Genomic DNA, 19,754 nt, shown 5'->3' with positions numbered 1-19,754 from the left:
TAGAAGAGAACAGGATTGCCACCGCTTCCGATGGCGGGTCGGCAGCCACCTCGCTTCGGTCTCGGTTATGCGCCAAAGCCGCATTACACTGGATACGTCTTAGCTCGACAGCAGTTTCTGGATATTGCCGAGTTTTTTGAACGATGATTTGTTGAATAAATTCATTCAATTCTATATTCATATTCATCGTCTGGATCGAACGGTATATAATTCGAACGAATAGCTCATGATATAAAGAAGGGTAATATGCCAAATGACCTTGAGGATGATCACTTCGCAAAATTATGTCAAATGTCCGTTATGCCAAAAGTCCATTATGCTAAATGACCTTATGCCAAATGACCTCATACTAAATGGCCTTATGCCAAATGACTTTATGCCAAATAACCTAATGCCACATGGTCCGCTCCCTTCGTTAGCACTATGTTGCTTTTTCGGCTCGTACTTGCTTGGCAGTGCTTCTGGCGGTATCCGGAACGCTTTCGTTCTCCTGTTGCCTAGTTCCCCGGTTGTGAATGTGCTTTTTTTCTATTTGTCACGGCTAAAGTTATCCGCCCTTATGTTTCTTCTACTTTATCCGAATTGATGTGAAAGGCTTCTTTTTATTTCACGTAGTGCTCCGCTAAAATATTTCCCCTATATTTTGTACGCTGATTGCTGTCACGAGAATGGTTCACGAGAGGACATGTTGACCTGTTATACGCACGCTAGATGGATTCCGCACTAGACATCAAATTCTTATTCGAGCATGTACTGGAAAAGTCTCCCCAACAATAATTTTGACTCCGTATTCAATTAGGAGAGTTTCAGTGCTCAGCATGTTTAGTTCGAGCCTGTCTTGCGAAACTTGTTCTGATAACACTAGGGGATTATTAGATAGTTTGAAAATAATACTTTTTAACACAAATTTGGCGTCCAGATTCTAACTGAAGCAAGTTTTACGACAGCATAAACTTATTCGTTTTACTAGCCACTGTTAACATTGCACATCGAATATTCACTGTTTTCTTTATTCAAGTACTATGACGTTAATCGGTTATCTTGTGCACCATACAAAGTACTTGAAAAAAAACGAGAAAATAAAAATAATACTATACCGCTATGACAGCTTCCCACATCCACCAAACGTCAATATTTACCATAAACCACGATTGATGATTTGGTCTTCCTTTCTCCCCTTACCTTTCTCCATATACAGGTGATATACGATATTTACAGAAAGAAAGAGTGCATATTTTAGAACAATTAGAAGAATGCCCGTCCAGTGGTGATGAGTTAGTGAGTCCAAAGAAACGTATCAAATACAATTTAGATGCTCACCACGGCAGTGACCCATCTGATCATCATCATCCCCATTATTCTTCTTCTGCTGCTGCTACTGCAACCGTTGCCGCTGCTGCTCCATCGAACCTGGCAAACGACGCAGCTACTGGAACGTGTGATCCAACGGCGGCGTCCTCCGGCGGAACTGTTGGCGGTGTAAGCGGACATCATCACTACGGCAGTAGCAACAGTAGCAACCATTACAACAGCCATCATCACCACCACCATCATAACAGTAGTGAGAATAGTGTGCAGTCTGGTTTCTCCTCGTCATCTGCGGTCTCGCATCACAGAAAATGCGTCGAGGTACGACGGCTCTCGGACTGCAACTTGCAGCAATCAAAATCATTATCAAGCCAATCAACGCCTTCATCTATGCATAGTAACAATAATAGCAGAAGACCGTCCACTGACAGCACACCGTTGCAACAAAGACATGGTAGTAGTAGCAGTAATAGTTCTTCCAGTTTACAACAATCACACCTAGATAGCGGACATCCCTATACGCATTCGCTGAGCAAACGACGGAAAACGATTCTAAACAGTGACAATAGTATGACTGTTATTGCGAGTGCGGGGATCTCTGCGGTGTCGTCGAACGAGCATCATCATTCTTCGCGAGGTCGCGGCCATCAGCTGCACTCGATACACTCGCATGAAGCGAGCGGTGGTGAGAGCGCCGACGGTTCACGGCCCGGAACACCCCTCTGTGATGAACGACCGGAGAATCTACCGCCCAGCGAACCACGACGAATTCCGACGAGTCGCTCGTATAATCAGGAACCGATGAGTCTACCATTGCCACGATTTGCGATACAGTTCTTGCAGCAATATCGGTTGCAGAATCAACAACAGCAGCCACAATCATCATCCGTTGTTCCTGTTTCGTCACATTCGTCGGCTGGCGCTTTGTCCAGTGCATCGCTTCAACAAACTTCGTCATCATCTACACTGTTTTTTACCGTGTCCGGTTCATCGACACAAAGTGCTCTAAGTTCTTTGCATACCGCATCGTCCAGTGCTGCTATGAGTGGTCTATCTTCGCTTTCGTCTAATTCTAGTCTACTAAACAACACGCTATCAAGTCCACCGCCCGTGCATCCAACCAAACTATCACTGGTGATACCACCGAATTCGGGTTCAGGAAGCAACACGACTCCCGGAACTGCTTCTAACTGTTCCAACACCACGAACAGTCTAGAGCATGGAATCCAAGCACCCGCAAGCCCACTACGAGCCCCGTCGGTCAGTTCTAATTCCAGCGACTCCGAAGATGGTCCTTCTACTTCACCGTCCCTGGAAGAACGAATAAACAGGCTGGATGAAATGTACGAAAAGTGGTCCGGAAACAGTCAAACTCGGCAGAATAATACCGCCGCTGACCACCACTTCAACGATCGGCACCACAGCCATCACCTGTATCACCACAACCACATAAGTTCCGCGGTGACGTCGGGTAGCCTGAACCAATCACCCGTTTCGAATGTGTCGTCATCTTCTGCGTCATCGTTCCGGCATAAACTCCTCGAGCTTGACGTACACGAAGTCCCTCCATCCGATATAGTGAAGTCTCTTCTCTTACGAAAATCAATCTTCGACGAAGATCTCAAACGATTGGAAAACATCAGTGATAAATATGAGCCCGGTGTGTTCACCAGTTATGCTAAGAGTACTGTAAACTTCAACACCACCGGTATAGCGAGCACGGCAACTGTGTCACCAGTTAACACGATTCTAGCGTCGCAGTCTCCACTCCATGCGCTCAAGGCTCAGACACCACCGGCAACCAGCTTGCAACGACTTGGCAGCAGTAGCACCTCTGGTTCGCCCATGAATAGTCCACAGCCATACAACAGTCCAAACCCGTCGGTAAAATCTGGTCTTCAGTATCCGTTTCCAAGTCATCCGCCAACAATGCCATCGGTAGCTGTCACAGCATCTGTTCCTACTAGCACCACCTTCGCAGCATCCGTATCGTCTCCTGCGGCAACAAGCCTAGCCACATCTATCACAGGCAGTACCAACAGTGGAACAATCACCACCTTCGCCACATCTGCCGCTAGCAGCACGTTTTCCGTTTCCTCTTCCTCTGCCTCTTCACTCACATTCACCAGTAGCAGTACGTCAGCGACCTCTGCACCAAGTAGTTGCGCGATAATCCCAAGCTATTCTTCTGGTACCACCACAGCAACCGCAACCCCAGCAGTAACAACAACATTGTGCAGGAGCACTTCGGCTACCCTAGCAAATAAACCAAAGACCAATGTTTTAAACAAAAGTATTAGTTTAACGGAAAAAGCAAGTACAAATATTAGTAGTAACAACAATAATAATTTAACGTCTAATAGTAATAATCTAACGAGTACTAGCGGTAGTTGTAGCACTAGTTTAAATGAATCATCTGCAATGGTAACAACTACGACGACTATTGCAACGACAACGAGCATAGCAACACCGAAAGTATCCTCAACGATCTCTTCTTCTTCTTCTTCGTCGTCATCATCATCATCATCGACATCAGTAGAAGCGGCTGCGGCCTGTACTGTCCCAGCCGCCGTGCTTGAAACTGTTCCACCAGCATCAACAAGTGCCAGTTCTTCTAGCAATACCGCCACTAGCACGACGAGAACGCCAGCATCCTCTAGCAATCATAGAAACACTACAGTTACGACAGCTCCACCTGGTAGTACAAATTGCGGTACAATTAGGCCCAGCTATATACCGCCACTATCAACGAGTACTTCCGCCGAAGAGGTACACCAGCATTCCAATAGTTCTAACACTAACCATGGCGTCGGTAACAGCAGTAGTATCAATGTTGAAAAAGAGGATAAGCAAGGTAGCAACAGCTCTGGAAGCAAGCACCATAAAGATCGGCGGAAACTGTCGACGGCTTCTTCATGTTCGACAAGTTCAACAGGCTCGACTACACCGTCGTTAACGCCAGCTACCTCCTCTAAACATCCTCCTCCTTTGTCGACATCGAAGTCAGACGAAACTTCGCCTCCCGATGACGATCATCACCCTCATCAGCAGCACCCGACTAGTGACAGTTCGAGTGTAAAACACAGTAACAAACAGAACAAATCAAACCACCATCATGGCCACAACCATAGTCACGGTCACAGTCACAGACATTCCAGCGACAGTACGAGCAGTACGGGCAGCTTGACAACGGTCGCTGCTTCCCGGGGTGGCCCAAACAAAGACGTGTCTGATGAAGCAAATGAGTTTGACCGTTTGAAGCTGGATGTAACACATAACAACGTAAATCCTAGAAGTGGATCAACCAGTAGAAAAGAAAAGGATGTGCAAGAGCGTGATGAAAGGGAAAAGGAGAAAGAGCGTAAGCTTGTGGAAGAGCGGCAACAGCGAGATAAAGAGGAACACAGACGAATACAGGAACAGAAGGCAAAAGAACAGGAAGAGCAAAGGCGGAAGGAAAAAGAGGAAGCTGATCGAAGGGATCAAGAGGAACGCAATAAGCAATTGGAACGTGAGAAAGAACTAGAACGGAAATCGCAAAAAGAGCGAGAAGAGAGTGAAAAGGCGGATCGGGGTAAACGAGAAAAGGAAGAGGAGAATTTGATACATGAACCCAAGAAACAATCACCCGACGTTGAAGAATGCGTTCCTGCGAAGAGTGTATGCGATGAGTTATCGAAACATCATAAAGGCCGTCGTGACACTGTCAGCTCGGGTGGAAGTAATTCACCTGTAAGAAATTCGTCAAAACGACGGCTTAGCTCACCGGATAGCAATGACTCTCCAATGGAAGATGCTAATGTTATGAAAAAACATAAGCAGGAGGCTCAGGACAACAATCGGATTTCTGAACGACGGGACTCTGGCAGAGATGGCAGAAAGGAGAAGCACCACAAAAGCCACAACCGTACGGAGAAGTCGTCCAAGTCTTCCTCGGTGTCATCTAGTTCTTCAGAAAAATCCATTTCTCAACCGAACGTGCTTAGCATTGGTGGCAGACATGACAATCAAGATGATAAACAACAGTTCATGTTAGAGGAACGACGAAAAGAGATCACTTTCTCGGGCGAGGAACAAGTGCAGCACAGTCATCATCACAAGAAGAAGGACCGTTATCACGAAAAGCATAAATCCAAAAAGGATCGAGAGTCGTTTGGAGATAAAGAGAATACACAGAATGCGAATTTTTCGGTTGAACAGTTTGCTGACCATCGATCAACTAGTGACGAAGACGAACTCAGTCGATTACACCGCAAAGAGCGCAAAAGTTCCAAGGACTACAGCAAACGATACCACAGTGAGAGTGGGGTTGATTATAAAAAATACGATCGGAAATTCAGTCTCGCCGAATCATCTGCGGATGAAGACGGCAAGAAAAAGAAAAATCGAACTAACAATAGTCGTGTGAAATCAATTAATAGTTCGGAAACGGATGATTCCGATGAGCCTAAAAAGCATTCGATTTTCGACATTCCTGACGAAGGACCGAACATCTCGATGTATGACAAAGTGAAGGCACGATCTTGTAAGAATATGCAGAAACAGGAAGAGGAGAAGAAAATCAAAGCAAAGTTCTCCAAGCTTAAACAAAGCCGTGCAAAACGCGAAGGCAAAAACCGTTCCAAGAGCTGGGACGAGGATTCTGATACGGATGGCATGAACTCGGATACCACAATTAACAGCAAGTATAACCACAAGGACCGACACAATAAAAGTGGGACGATCACGACTTCCGATGACGACGATCATTTGCCGACAACGCCTCGGATTAGACGACATCCGAGAGAGCCTCTGGCGTCCGACTCGGATGAGGAGGAACACAGTCGTCGTATCCGAAGTAACCGTGACCGATTGAACAATTTGTGTGACGATGAAAGCTCCGACGTAGATCACCCTAGAAGACATGCTCCCCATACGCCACGTCGAAGATCCAGTGAGAAGATATCTCGGAAAAACTCAACGCGAATACAATCGGATTCAGATACGGATGAGCATGGCTCGATTAGCCGCCACAAACATGCGGCAGGTATCGATCACGGTAGTGAATTTGAAAGCATTAATACTACGGCTGATAGCAACCAATCACATTCGTTCACTAGCAAGATGAACGTTGTGGTAATAAAACAAGAAATCAAGAGTGAAGAAGACAACACCCAGGAGACAATTGGAGGTAAGGTGGACATCAAGGTGGAACGAAAAGTCCAACCACCGTCGGCTCTTATTACTAGTGACGTATCGGATGATGATGTGGTGAAAAGTATCGTGAAATCCGAACTCATTCCGAGTACCATGATCAAGAAGGAATTGGTGGTTGAACGACTAACTTTTTCGAAGGAACGTCTAGGCCAACTGTGTGATCCAGTTTCTTCGGAAGGAGAACCAAACATAACTACGGCTGTGAATGCGGAAATCGAGAACACAGTTAATTCAGCAGTTGATCAGATGATCTACGGTCATTCGGAATCGAAGAAAAAGCATAAAAAGAAGCAAAAGCGTCACAAGACAATGGAAGGTTCGGAAACAGATGTGAAGAGCGAAAAGGAACATTCCCCTCGTGATGACACTGGTTCAATGTTTGACGAATTGAAGAAAAATACGGATGAACAAATGTATGCAAGTTCGAAGAAGAAACATAGCGGCAAGAAGGAAAAACGGCGCGATCGCTCGAAGGAGGAATACGAACGATCGGGCAAGTCGAAAAAATCGAAGAACAAGCATAAGGATGGCATAAAACTCCCAGATATTGTCACTTCTAACACGAAACGCGAGGAAAAGATGGAAGACATCTTCGGACCCATTTCAGATGAGGAATCGCAGCACTCGTCTGTAGAAACAGAAGTGTCTGTGAAACAGGAACAGCTAATGGAAGCGAAGACTGAAGAAGATGCTAAACATTTGGAAAATCAATCGAACGAAGGTGAAATGACCGAGAAGGAAAAAATCAAAGAAGAATCCAGACGAAGGAAAGAGCGAAAGCGAAGAGAGCGTGAAAAAATACGAGCTGCAATGACTATGAGGGACGAAGAGAATAGTGTGGATCTGGATGAGGCAGGACGTGCATTAGAGGCCCAATTGATGAGTGATTCTGATCAAAAGGCTGACGATGCATCACCGACTTCTACGGCTGCTACCAGTGGCAAACAGTCGTCTACAGATGTGATGGATGTGTTTCGATTTACCGATGGCGACGATAGTATGGAAACCTCTTTCAGCGAGAAAAAGGAATCCGATCATAGTCGCAAAGAAAAGAAGAAGAAAAAGAAACGTGGTAAAGATGAAAAGCATAAACATCACCATAGCAGCAGTAGTAGCAGTACACACCACACAAATCCACCGATAACAACCCCTTTTACGCCAACGACCAACAAACTTTCTTTGGACATAATCTCCGCTCAACAGGAAGATTCGAAACATAATATGAGTAAACAATCGCCAAGTTTGCCCTGTTTGATGGGAGATAGTCCGCCATCATCAAATCGCCAGTCGACTCTCCCGACGCCTGTGTCGACTTCTTCTGGACAAATGTCGCCACCAACTCCAACAGGTCGCGAATTAGCATGCTCAACTCCAACTAAAGAAGTAGAGGAAGAAAAACATGCAATCACCAAAGAAGACAGTGAGCTACTCAAAGCTACAGAATCGACATCGGCACAATCGAAACGAAAGTCGGAGAAGATGATTCCGGCTTTTGGGGAGATCGATCAACAACTTCATGAGAAAGCTGTGCAATCTATTTCGGGAGAATTCATCACTGAGAAGACTACTAAAGATGACCTCAACGTTCCAGATGTTGACAGCGAAGTGAAAGATAAAGCGGATGAATCAAAGATCGAGGAGAAATCCAGGGCAGTAATCTCCCAGGAAGAAACGGAGGATGCTGTAGCAGCTTTGCTCGGAGAGAGCTTTGGAACGTCCAATACTCCGGATTTCTCTATGGATTATTCGCTGGATCCAGTTGAAGAGTCATCATCACAACTGAATAATGAACCTCCACAAATACCCGAAGAAGATGACGAAGAGATGAAGAAGGCCATTCTCAGTTTGAACACGGAAGAGCACATAAAACTCGATATGAAGCCTGATACACCACAGTCAGAGCATGATTTGCAAATTGATACTGATACCGAAGATGCAGCAGATGATGAGCATCCGGCTAGTTTACTAAGATTTGATAATCCACCAAAGACGCCCGATGTGGATCTTAGTCAGATAGGCAAACCTTTATCCGAGACTAATGCGGTTTCTGCTCCTGATTCTGCGAAGAAGTACGATAAACTGGAGATGCCAGACACACCAGGCAAGAATGTTCAGATTACTAGCAATATACCTGCAAAAGTAACACCAGAAACTCCTCCAGTGTCCACTGTGTTTGCTAAGACTACGCACACTGTTGTAGAAACGTCTCACGCAAGTACATCGATTGTGAGTAAACCATTTACACTAGCTACAAAGCCTATGGTGCCAATTCAAGCACCAATCATTGTGCAATGTCCGAAAGCAGCTTCAACTACAACAGCTGTCACTGTCAAAGATACTTCGAACAAAACAGTTTCTACTATAGCGTCCGCGCCTGCACCGATCACTGTTTTTACTTCATCTTCTCTGATGACGCAGGGTAAACCCGTGCTATCAGTTACGCAAAAGGCTACAATGGTTGGCGTTCAATCACCACACATGCAATCACAACCACAAATTCGTCAACAGTACATAATGCAGGCACCTCCCACAATCAGTATACCTGAGCAACACATTGCGTATCAACCGATGGACGCTGCAGTAATGTCACCACGAGGACTAATCGGAAATGATCCGAGGTTGCAATCGCCAAAGCTTCAACTTCAACCTCATTCACCGTTCATGAGAACTTCTTCTCCGACCGCAACTAGCCCCAATCTATTGCGTCCACAAGTTATTCCGAACCGCCAATCTCCACAGCACAGTCCAGTTATGGGTCAGCACCCAATGATTATCCATCAACCAAGCGGTCACATCCTAGTCTCATCACCGACCTCCAACAACCAATTTGCTTCAAAACCGGGTCAAATGAATCAGGCAATGCATACTGCAGTCCGGTTTCCTATCGGTGCGCAATCAAAAACTACTCCTTCGCCGCAGAAAGTTAACGAACAAACTCCAACTAAGCAGACTGTCAATGCGTACGGTAATCTTGGAATGGCCCCTAGTACACGTATCGTGACTACAATGTCGAGTACAACATCAATGCCCGTTCTAGGGAATGAGCTTTCATCTAGCACCGTCCCAGGTACCAAAATGATTGTAACCTCAACTGCAATCCCAGTAACCACCTATGTAATCCACAACACAAAACCGATAGAGTCAGGACAGAAAGCTCCAACACCTGGTATTCCAACGAAAACAATCATCCACCAACAGCCAGTTTATATTCAGCATCCGGTCAAACAGTTTGTGTCACAGCAACAACCCGTTATGCAGACACATCTTACTTCGGTTCCTCAACCGGTTCGCTTACCACTACCACCACCAATTGTATCAACGTCATCGAGCAACGTTATCGTCTCAAAGACAAAAGAAGATAGTAAACCGCAAAACACCATATCTACCATCACATCAAATCCGAATCTGCTGAATCAACCGACGGTTACACCTTCGGTAGACGCCAGTGTTTCCGAAAAGGCAACGGAGCCCAACAAAGAAAGTAAATCCTGCATTGAGCAGCAAAATGTGTCAAACGTTGCAGATAAAGCACAAGCTCAGGGTGATGAGAAAGCAGTGCAGATGCAGACTAATTCGAAAGCTGAGACTACCAATACAATGGTTGATGCAAATAAGTCTTCTTCGGAATCTATGCTGACAGAAGAAAACGTAGCCAAGATCCCTGACAACTCTGTCGTTGGGAATGTTCTTGGCATCGACCAGGAAGATCAGGAAGGAGATTCTAAGGAAGATAGCGATTATTGGTCTTCGAAGGATACCATTATAGATTCGGTGATCAAAAAGGTCGATGCGCTGTGTTCAGAAGACGACGCTTCAGAGGGCGGCTCCGAGTTGAACAAGGAAGACTGGAACAACCGAGAGGATAGATCGAAGGTCGTAGATGCAAGTGTGACCAGAAATCCAATTGGAGACATACCCAAATTAGACGAAAAGAATCTTGAAGTAGGAAGTAAAGCCCCGGTTCCAACTCCACCATCGGTTGATTTCTCACCGGCATCATCTGTCGTACCGAGACCAGAATTAAATGCTACTACTATAAAAGAGGAAAATGATGCTGTCGAACCATCTAGTGAGAGTATCATTCATGAAGCGTCCACCCGTGGAGGGAAACGTGGTGGTCGTCGTGGTGGAAGGAAAACTTCAGAAACTGTGACAACGCCCGTTAAACAAGCAGTACCAGAAAAAGCTCCAGAGCCAGAAGTCACTGTTGTATCCAGAAGGGGTGGAAAGGCAGGCATCAAAAGAGGAAGAGGTGGTGGAAGAGGTGGCAGTTCGAGAGGTGCTGCTACAAACGTTCAATCAGCCACTGCTACTGATGCTAAAGGCAAGTCTCTGAGTTCTGGTTCCGATGTGTATGAATTCCATGATGATTCAGGTGAGGAAGTTACAACCAGCGACAAACAGCAAACGGATGGCACGCGTCCAAGACTAATTCTGACAATCAAGAATCAAACTCCCACTACAGCAGCCACCCCCATAATAAGCACTACTTCAGTGCCAACTACATCTTCAACCATGATTCCTTCCACTGTGACCAATGTCACTACAATCAACACCACCACCGTCCAACTACAGCCAACCAACTCCTGTCCGACGTCGCAAACTCCGGTGGAAGTCCAAAGTATCCCGTCGCCGGCTTCTGAACTATCTAAGGAAGAATTTGTGCATCCGTCGGCAAACACTCGCAAATCGCGTCGTCTGCTAGAAAAAGATGGCCGCACTACCGTCGACGACATCATTGAAGACGTCATTCGCAATGGACCGTCGCCAAGAGTTACACCTCCACCGACAGTATCACAGCAGCAACAGCCACAGCCCCCAGTGATGCTTACTCAGTCAAACTTCCTACCACAACAAACTGTGCATATCCCACAAGTAGGTTCACTTGGAGCGATGGCACAACCGCAGCAACCACCTGTAACGGCTACAAGTGAACCACCCGCGCAAACGGGCAGAAGGAACACTCGTCACAATGCAACAGCTGCTAACGGTAAGTACCTTGTGTGACATTAAATTTGAAGCAAACTTATTTAAATAGGTAAAATTGATCAATTTTGAATCTCTAGTGTGGCTACAGAAAAGTTTATCTTTTCAATTATGGCATCATAACGGCGAATAAGTACATCACTAAAAATTAAATGATGAAGTAGGTAATTTCAATTTCATAAGATACCTTTTTATAAGCCTTTATATTAATACTGAGAACTGCCATTACAAGTAAAGTTTTCAATGTATGTGAGAAATAAAACTCGTTTTGAAATGCTACCTGCAAGTAGCAACTTGCCACTAGTCGGCACTACGATCGCCCAGTAAACGCTATAAGGGTGTTGCGTGCTAACTTGGATACAATGGTGATTCTTGCATGCGAACCTGTATGCGGTGGTGATTTTCAACGTATTTTCATTTAAATGTTTACACAGGTTTTTCAGGAAATTTCGTTCTAGCTTAGATGTCTATTCTTTGTGATATTAATAGATATCGTTACTGGAATCAAATTACCTTTTGAGTGATCAATTTACCTATACATTTTCCTTTTTAAGTACGCTTCAAAATTAATGACAATGGAATAAATACAGAAGTGATTATAAATACATTTTACTTACAGCAGCAGCTGATGCTCGTAAATCTCCCCGCGCCGGTCGGAAAGGCAAGGATAGGAAAATATCGGAAACCTCGATGGATAGTAACGATGAGAAACCGCTAGGTCCAGTGAGACTCGCTCAAGCCGATACCAAGGTTGATGATAAATCGGTAACGGGAACACTTACTGCGACTACACCAGTGACACCGAGTGTTTCGGGCAACCGACCAAACGAAACTGCATCGGTGGCAGATAAGACAAAGGATAAACCAAAATCAGCAGATGAAGTCAAAACAGAGCTTGGAACTCCTCAGGCGAATTCACTTACGTTGATAGATCCAGTTACCGGTGAGCTAACAGTGATGCGAACGGGTAAGGAAGGTCAGTATGTTGCCATGCCAAATGCTCCGCAGCCTTTGAAGAAAGTCATTGCAGCAGCGGCTAACGCACAAAATGCAGCAGATCAGCTAAAAACGACTTCTTCACCAACTCCACCACTGTCAGCGTCGGCATCTCCGGTTCCAAATCGAACACCAACACCGGGGCTGGCACCTTCTCCGGGATTGACACGTGTACCAACTCCAAACACTACAGTGACTCCCCACCCGGCTCAGCAGCTAGAAGCACAGAAGATGTCTTCTTCTATGATGGTCAAACAGAGCAGTCCATTGCCACTGACGTCGCAAAGTCCAACGATTCCTGCTACCACTGTTGTTATACCATCACCTCACAGTACTGCAGGAACAGTGGTGATTCAACATCCTCAGGGTGGACAGCAGCATGGTGCTCAGAAACCACACACTTTGAAGGCACATGTCCTTAACTCGCAGCAGATAATGCAGCAACAACAACAATTACAGCAACCACATCCTGGAAAGTCTTTCCAACAGACACCCCCGCAGCAGACACAAATTGTATACAAATCAATCATCCCGCAGCAGCAATCGGGAGCCATACACACCACCACCGGCAAACAAATTCATCCAGGCACGAGCTTAAAAATGTCACCTCAGACGATTCCGCAAGGAATACACACTCAACCGGCACCTCAACAACAAATCATCATCCAAAACCCCATATCGCAACAACAGATGACGATCAACAAACACACAACCATCAACAAACAACCGCAGCAACAATCTCATCAGTCTGCAATCCATCATCCGCCTGGCAGTGGAAATCTTCTGATCAATATACCGCAGAACATGCATCAGCTAGGAAATGTACCAATGTCTCCGAGAATGCCACAACATCATCAAGTGGTGATTTCAAGTACTAAAGGACATCCCGGGCAACCGATTCAAAACCAAGCACCGCATTCGCCGCAGGTTATGCACAAGCAGGCTCCCGGTCAGCAACAGCAGTCGCAACATCAGAACCAACCTGGTCCGCAGCAGATTATCATCCATAGCGGCAAAATTCCACCAGGTCATCAACAGATTCCTTCAGGATACACCACTGTATTACAAAGTGGTGGTAAAATCATCCATCAAGGTCCTATTCAAATGGCGACTCAGCAGCAACAACTTGGCCAAGGACAAATGCAGCAGCAGCAGCAGCAGACTATTGGCGTACCCGGAAAGCATACTACGCAGACGATACAAATCTCTGGTCCTGGTGGTCCTGGAGGTGGTATTCCTATCCATTATCAGTCCCAACCAGGCCAGTCCCAGCAAACGGTCGTGCACAAGACAATCACTACGGTACACGGAGGACAGCAGATCAAGATCCAGCAGCATCACAAAATTGTACCGGATGGTCTTGCTCACATGCAACCAGGTGCAAAAATTGGTGGAAAGCAAGTTGTCCAACATGCTGTAGGTCCTGCTGTGGGTGCTAAACTGCCGCCACAACAGCAGGTGCATCAACAGCCACTTGGTCAGAATCAACCAGTTGGATTAGGCAAAGTCAATCACGTCGTTTCGACGCCACCGACATCCAGCAGTAGTCAACAACCACCGCAGCCCTCACAGTTGCTAACGATTCAGCAGGGTAAGGGCGTGGGATCTTCCCATCTGCACCAGGCACCGCAAATTCTGACCGGTGCCGTTGCTAGTCCACCATTGAAACAACCACACATGCAGAGCCAGCAGCCGATTGTGACGGGTAAGGTTGCCTCTATCCTGATGGCATTGTATGACAATAATAATTGTAACACGTTTCTTTCTTGTTATTTCAATCTAAAGGAGCGAGCAGCACCCGCGTAGCAATGCCGCCGATCAGTCCGCAGGGCCAACAACCATCGGCTACATCGCATCTGCGACACGTCCAACAGCCGGGAATGAATGTGCCCTCGCAAGTGGCATACGAAGCGAATCCGGTAAGTCGCCTGTTATGTTTGTTGTTAATTCGTAGTTCTGTAATTTGTACGCAATCGTTCCATTGTCTTTTCACTTACCTTGAGATTGCTTCATACACTAAGCATCTGTTGTGAAATTTGCCGAAACCGAAGTTCTGCGATGATGCTCGGTTTAAACATCCCAATTTTTTTTTAATCATCTTCATAGTAAAGTCAATGACATAAATGCCTTGCTCTGGTAATTGTTACAGTAGGTGAAGTAATGAGATTCTAGTGAAATTGTCATCGAATATCGTTTTGTTTTCGTCCTTTTTTAATCTGCGTTCTATTTTGCACTGGTCGGATATCGCTTCTAATGTACCTGAGTACAATTTAATGTTTCTTTGAATGCTACCGATCGGATTATTTCGTCGTATTACAATCTCGTGCAGCACGGAGATTTGGCTGGATTCATCGCTCGCGGACAAAGTCCTCCGCCGGCACACCAGCAACAATCGTCACCCATTACACCGGTACATGTACGCATCAAATATGTTATAAGTTGTTGAATCTTTCGTTCATCTTCTACCCTTGTTTGTGTTATGTTCTCGTGTCTACCGTTAGTCCTATTATTTATCATTTTTTAATTAAATATTTTGTACTTCTTACAGACCGATGCCGCTTTCCGTGGAGGAATGCCCCGTGACTATGTTAAGTACATGTACGGCAGAAGTAATATCCATATACCAAGGTTTGTACATTGCAAGCTGCTCATTGGTTCCAAAAAAAAACCGTTATGATTTCTGTTTTTTTCTTCACCAGCAGTAGGTCTCCAATGCTTCCAGGCTCAGTTGAACAACGTGAGCTGTCCGAGATAGAGGAATCAGTTGCGGCCAGCCCACCATTGGAACTGCGACGTCCATCCAGTGGTCCGCGGCCGATAACAACAGCAGTGCCGCATAGTTTGCAGAGTCCGGGAGATCGATCTACAGGTAGTGTACAAACTTCTTTACTGTAGATTTCCGGCAATCCGTTGATTCTTGACTTGTAACTCCACAGATTCACCACAAGTAGCTCAGGTATACATCGGCAGTGCGAGAATTCCGCACACCTACTCGGACTCGCTTAATACTCGATTCTACGATCCGGCAGCAGTAGGTCCGAATGCTCCGCCACGGGCGTTGAGCGCGGAACCACCTCCTGCACACCGACCACACAATCTATCGACGCCTGGTGGAGGTTTTCCACCAGGATCCTACCCCGGAACTCCTAGCCAAACACCACCTCCACCATCACCAGCAAACCTGTCGCAGATCCAGCAACAGTCTCAGCAACAACAGCTGCAGCAACGTGATTTGCAGCAACAGCGAGATCGTGTTACAGTGCAAGGTAATTACGACGTTTATTTTCTCTCAACGTCAAATTATAACTCCAATGTTTGCATTCTAGGACTTGCACCGACCACGCCCATTTCTGCCGGTCCGCTGGCTACACACACCGGTGGCATGCCGGCGGTGTTATCTCAACAGCCGTCCGGCACCAGTAGAAACACCCAGATCGCAACACCGCCCATTGCAGCTCCTGGGACAGCACCGACGCAGAGCGACTCTCTGGAGGCACTCCTTCAACGTTATCCAGTCATGTGGCAAGGTCTGTTGGCACTCAAGAACGACCAAGCTGCGGTTCAGATGCACTTCGTGCATGGAAATCCTGGAGTTGCCGGCAGTTCGCTGCCCAGTAACAGTGACGGGACGACGCCGCCGTTACGAATTGCCCAGCGGATGCGACTGGAACCGGCACAGATTGACGGTGTCGCTCGGAAGATGCAGGTAAGTGTCATCTGTTAAACTGTTGAGCCAATTTTGAGTAAAACCAGTAAATAGCTCACGATGACTAAGCAATTATATTCATGAAGTAGTTCCTGAACTCCATATCCTTATTTTTGCGGATTACACATAACTAAATATGAGTCGCGTTTGAATCTCAAGTGGAGATTTTTTTTTATTTATATGTTGTGAACATTTTTGCACAGAGCTGAACACAGAATCCAATTGACAAACTGAAACATGTTAGAGAAACTGAGATCTTCGAACGCACAAAAAATGCCTCAGTTGCTGTACAGAGTCCATGCTACTGGAAAATGTTGTTGAGTTCCAAGATGAACATAACGTAAGCATAAGTGCAACGGATACAAGCATTCGCTGGAGATACCGCTTTGTCGGTTGCCCCGTATATACTTGTGTACACTTTTGCAAACACGGCAATACTTATATTAAAGTTCAAGTGAGAAAGCTTCAAAAGGCTGTCATCTTTAAAAATGAAAAAAGCAGTTTTTTTGCACATCGTTCATGAAAATTGATCAGTATGTCACAAATAAGGGACTGCGGCTCCACTTGTTGCTGCTGGATAATTCGCCGGAAGACAAAGATGCTTTAAGCACGTTGCCGATGTGCCATCCGGTCTTGACTGAAATTGTGGTTGAATTTGTCTTCAAAAATTTGTGTTCATTTGACAATAAGTTTTAATGAATTAAGCTGAAGGTAATTAAGGTTGGACAGAGAATGGGCAAAAATCGAAAACGAAAAAAGCAGTTTTTTTCACACCGAGTGTTAGATCTTCATCAAAATCAATCAGTTTATGTAGAATGTTGTTACGGTACTGCTGATTGATTTTTATGAAGATTTAACACACGGTGTAGAAAAAGCTGTTTTTTTCGTTTTCGATTTTTGCCCATTCTCTGTTCAACCCTGAGCTAATGTAATAGCAAACTGTGACGAAATTGTGCTGAATTAATAACGGAGTCGAAGTGCTTGACAAATAATTGAAGCGTCGTTTGGCATAAAGCCACTTGGCATAACAATACCGAGATTCAAGTAGTCATTTTGCAAAAAGGTCAAATTAAGTTTGATTTTTTTGTGTTTCGAATTCATCTCGTCAGCAACTAGCACCATTTGTGTGTCTAGCTAGACGATGTATCTAAACTAGTACCTAAATTAGCACCAAATTACAAACAGTTCACCATAACACATAGTTTCGTTTTCGAAATAAGACAAGAGTTCGTTTTCGCTTTCTCGTCAGCAAACTATAGTTTCTGCATTTCATTCCGAGAGATCACTCGAGACAAGTTAGTTGCTTTTGACGCTTCTTCTTCTGTTAATACCAAAACGCATACTGTGACAGTTCAGAAGGCGCATGATGGATACTCGTTGTGTGGAACTGGTCACTCGATCGTCGAAGCAAAAAAAGCATGTGGAATATTCAAAAAGTTGAATGTTGAGGAAAGATACACTAAGGCAAAGCAGCTGGGATTATGCTTCGGTTGCTTGCAACGAGGACACCGAAGGACAATCTGTAAGAACAGCAAAGCGTGTCCGACATGCACCAAAAAGGCACCATGTGTAGCTGCATCAGGAGGAGAAGAAAAACAGCTGTGGTGATGGCCTACGGTTGTAGTGGTGAGGCGCACAAATGTCGTATGCTACTTGATTCCGGAGCGATGGCGCCGATTGATGGTGTGAACGAGATGAAGACTGTAGTGAAATATAAAGTGAATTCCAAAGTAGTAGCTAGAACAACCAGTTTCGAATCGTCATTAGATTATCTCGTTGTTCTTCGAGCTTAGCTGAGTTAGCTGACCTGAAGTTCTATGTACCTGCCCGCTTTGATATGCTGGTCGGTGCTGAGTTGAAGTGCTGAAAGAAGGTAAGATCATATTATCCCTAAATCTACCAGTACTGCAAGAGTGCCAACTTGGCTGGCTAGTTTCTGGACCAGTATCCGACAAAGTAATCGGTACTATAAAGGTAAGGTTGAGCCTACGCCAATCTCCAATGAGCAACTGACTAAACTACTGAAGCGGTTTTGAACCATCGACGAACTGGGAGGTGACACGTCACTTCCACAAGACGGTAAATGTGAAGTGAATTTTATAGAAACTTATATTCGAACCAAGGATGGCCGCTACAAAGTAAAGCTCCCGTTGTAGATCTCGGAGAATCCCGGGAAAAAGCGAAGCGGCGATTTGTGACGTTAGAATGTCGCCTAGACAGATTTTCGGATATCAAACAAACGTACGTGGATTTCATCAACGAGTACCTGTCACTGGGTCACTGCAGAGTGCAGTATTGTGTAATGAAACCAGGCAGCTCCACCACCAAGTAGCGAGTAGTCTTCGACACTTGGCCGAAGATTAGCTCCGTTTGTCTTTGAACGATGTCATGGAAGTTGGACCAACTGTGCAAGATTCGCTATTCAATATAATATTGAGATTCCGCATGCATAAATTTGTTTTCACTGCCAACGTACCTAAAATGTACCGGTAGGTTATTGTAGACAAAAATCAACGGAAATATCAGCGAATTCTGTGGAGAGCGAGCAAGGATGAACCAATTAGGGAGCTGGAATTAAATACGGTGACTTAGGGAACAGCTGCCGCCCCTTATTTGGTTTGGCGACCCAAGTAATCCTTCAACTGACCATAGATGAACAGAGGAATGTGCGGTAAATCGAGAATAGCTCCCATGAAAGAATCGCAACGGGATGTCAGGGCGGATGCAACGCCAGCTGAGATGACGATTCCGAGATCTGAATTGTGTGCTACATTGTTGTTATAGCTGAGCTTGTGGAAAAAGTGCGCGAAACCCTAGCGTTACACACCGTAAAGGTTGTGTTTTGGTCCGATTCGAAAACTTTATTGTGGTGGTTGAAGAAAATGAAAGCAGGTACTCCTGTTCTTGTACAAAATTGTGCTGTGAAGATACGACAGTTTTTCCATCTGACAAATAGCGTTATATTTCAAAGCAGCCCAACCCTGCAGATTTGGTATCTCTTGTGGTGTTCCCAGCTGATCTGATGCACTGTGAAGGATGGTGGTCCGGTCCAAGTGCTCTCTCGATTGTTGTAGAAAATGAAGAAGTAATCGATTTGTTGGAGTCTGAAGAGATTGAACAACCATCTCTTCAGCAAACCATCGGTTTGTTAGTACCGACGATACAGCTTGATCTGTTTGATTTGATTTTGAAGCACACAAGTTACAAGGTATTTTTGCGTACATAATTCGTTTTATTTACAATTGTCGAGCAAAACAAAATTGAACTGAACGCAGAACTGGATATCTCGGCGTCAAGGACCATTGTAATGCGCAGACGGCAATTATTGTACAGCGACAGGTTTATAAGAACGAAGAGAGTGAAAAAAATAACCAGCGTTTCAGTAAAACCAAACCCGATCGAACTCGCTACAGAGCCGTCAGGGAACAAAGCAGAACACGCCAACAAGAAGTTGCAAGTAGAAACACAATCGGAGGGGTCAACGAGCTCCACCCCAACATACGCGACAGTGGCAAGCCAAGATCCCATAGAAAAGCATACAACTGAACCACAACAGGAACCG

At 45.3% G+C, this 19,754-nt stretch overlaps 1 protein-coding gene across 1 annotated transcript; it reads left to right on the top strand.

Moving 5' to 3' along the window:
* Nucleotides 1-1,158: 1,158 nt before the first annotated feature.
* On the top strand, nt 1,159-19,400 carry LOC131695763 (protein split ends-like; the record flags this gene model as incomplete). Its single annotated transcript, XM_058984279.1, has 9 exons — nt 1,159-11,494; nt 12,110-14,191; nt 14,272-14,405; nt 14,816-14,902; nt 15,035-15,114; nt 15,186-15,355; nt 15,423-15,752; nt 15,813-16,192; nt 19,167-19,400. Coding segments are annotated over 9 exons (13,833 nt in total), but the record flags the coding sequence as incomplete, so codon positions are not given.
* Nucleotides 19,401-19,754: the final 354 nt, after the last annotated feature.

The sequence above is a fragment of the Topomyia yanbarensis genome, unplaced genomic scaffold, assembly GCF_030247195.1.
Source record: "Topomyia yanbarensis strain Yona2022 unplaced genomic scaffold, ASM3024719v1 HiC_scaffold_518, whole genome shotgun sequence".
Taxonomy (NCBI): Eukaryota; Metazoa; Arthropoda; class Insecta; order Diptera; family Culicidae; genus Topomyia; species Topomyia yanbarensis.
Note: the sequence above shows the minus strand (reverse complement) of the source record. Positions and strands in the feature narration are given on the sequence as shown.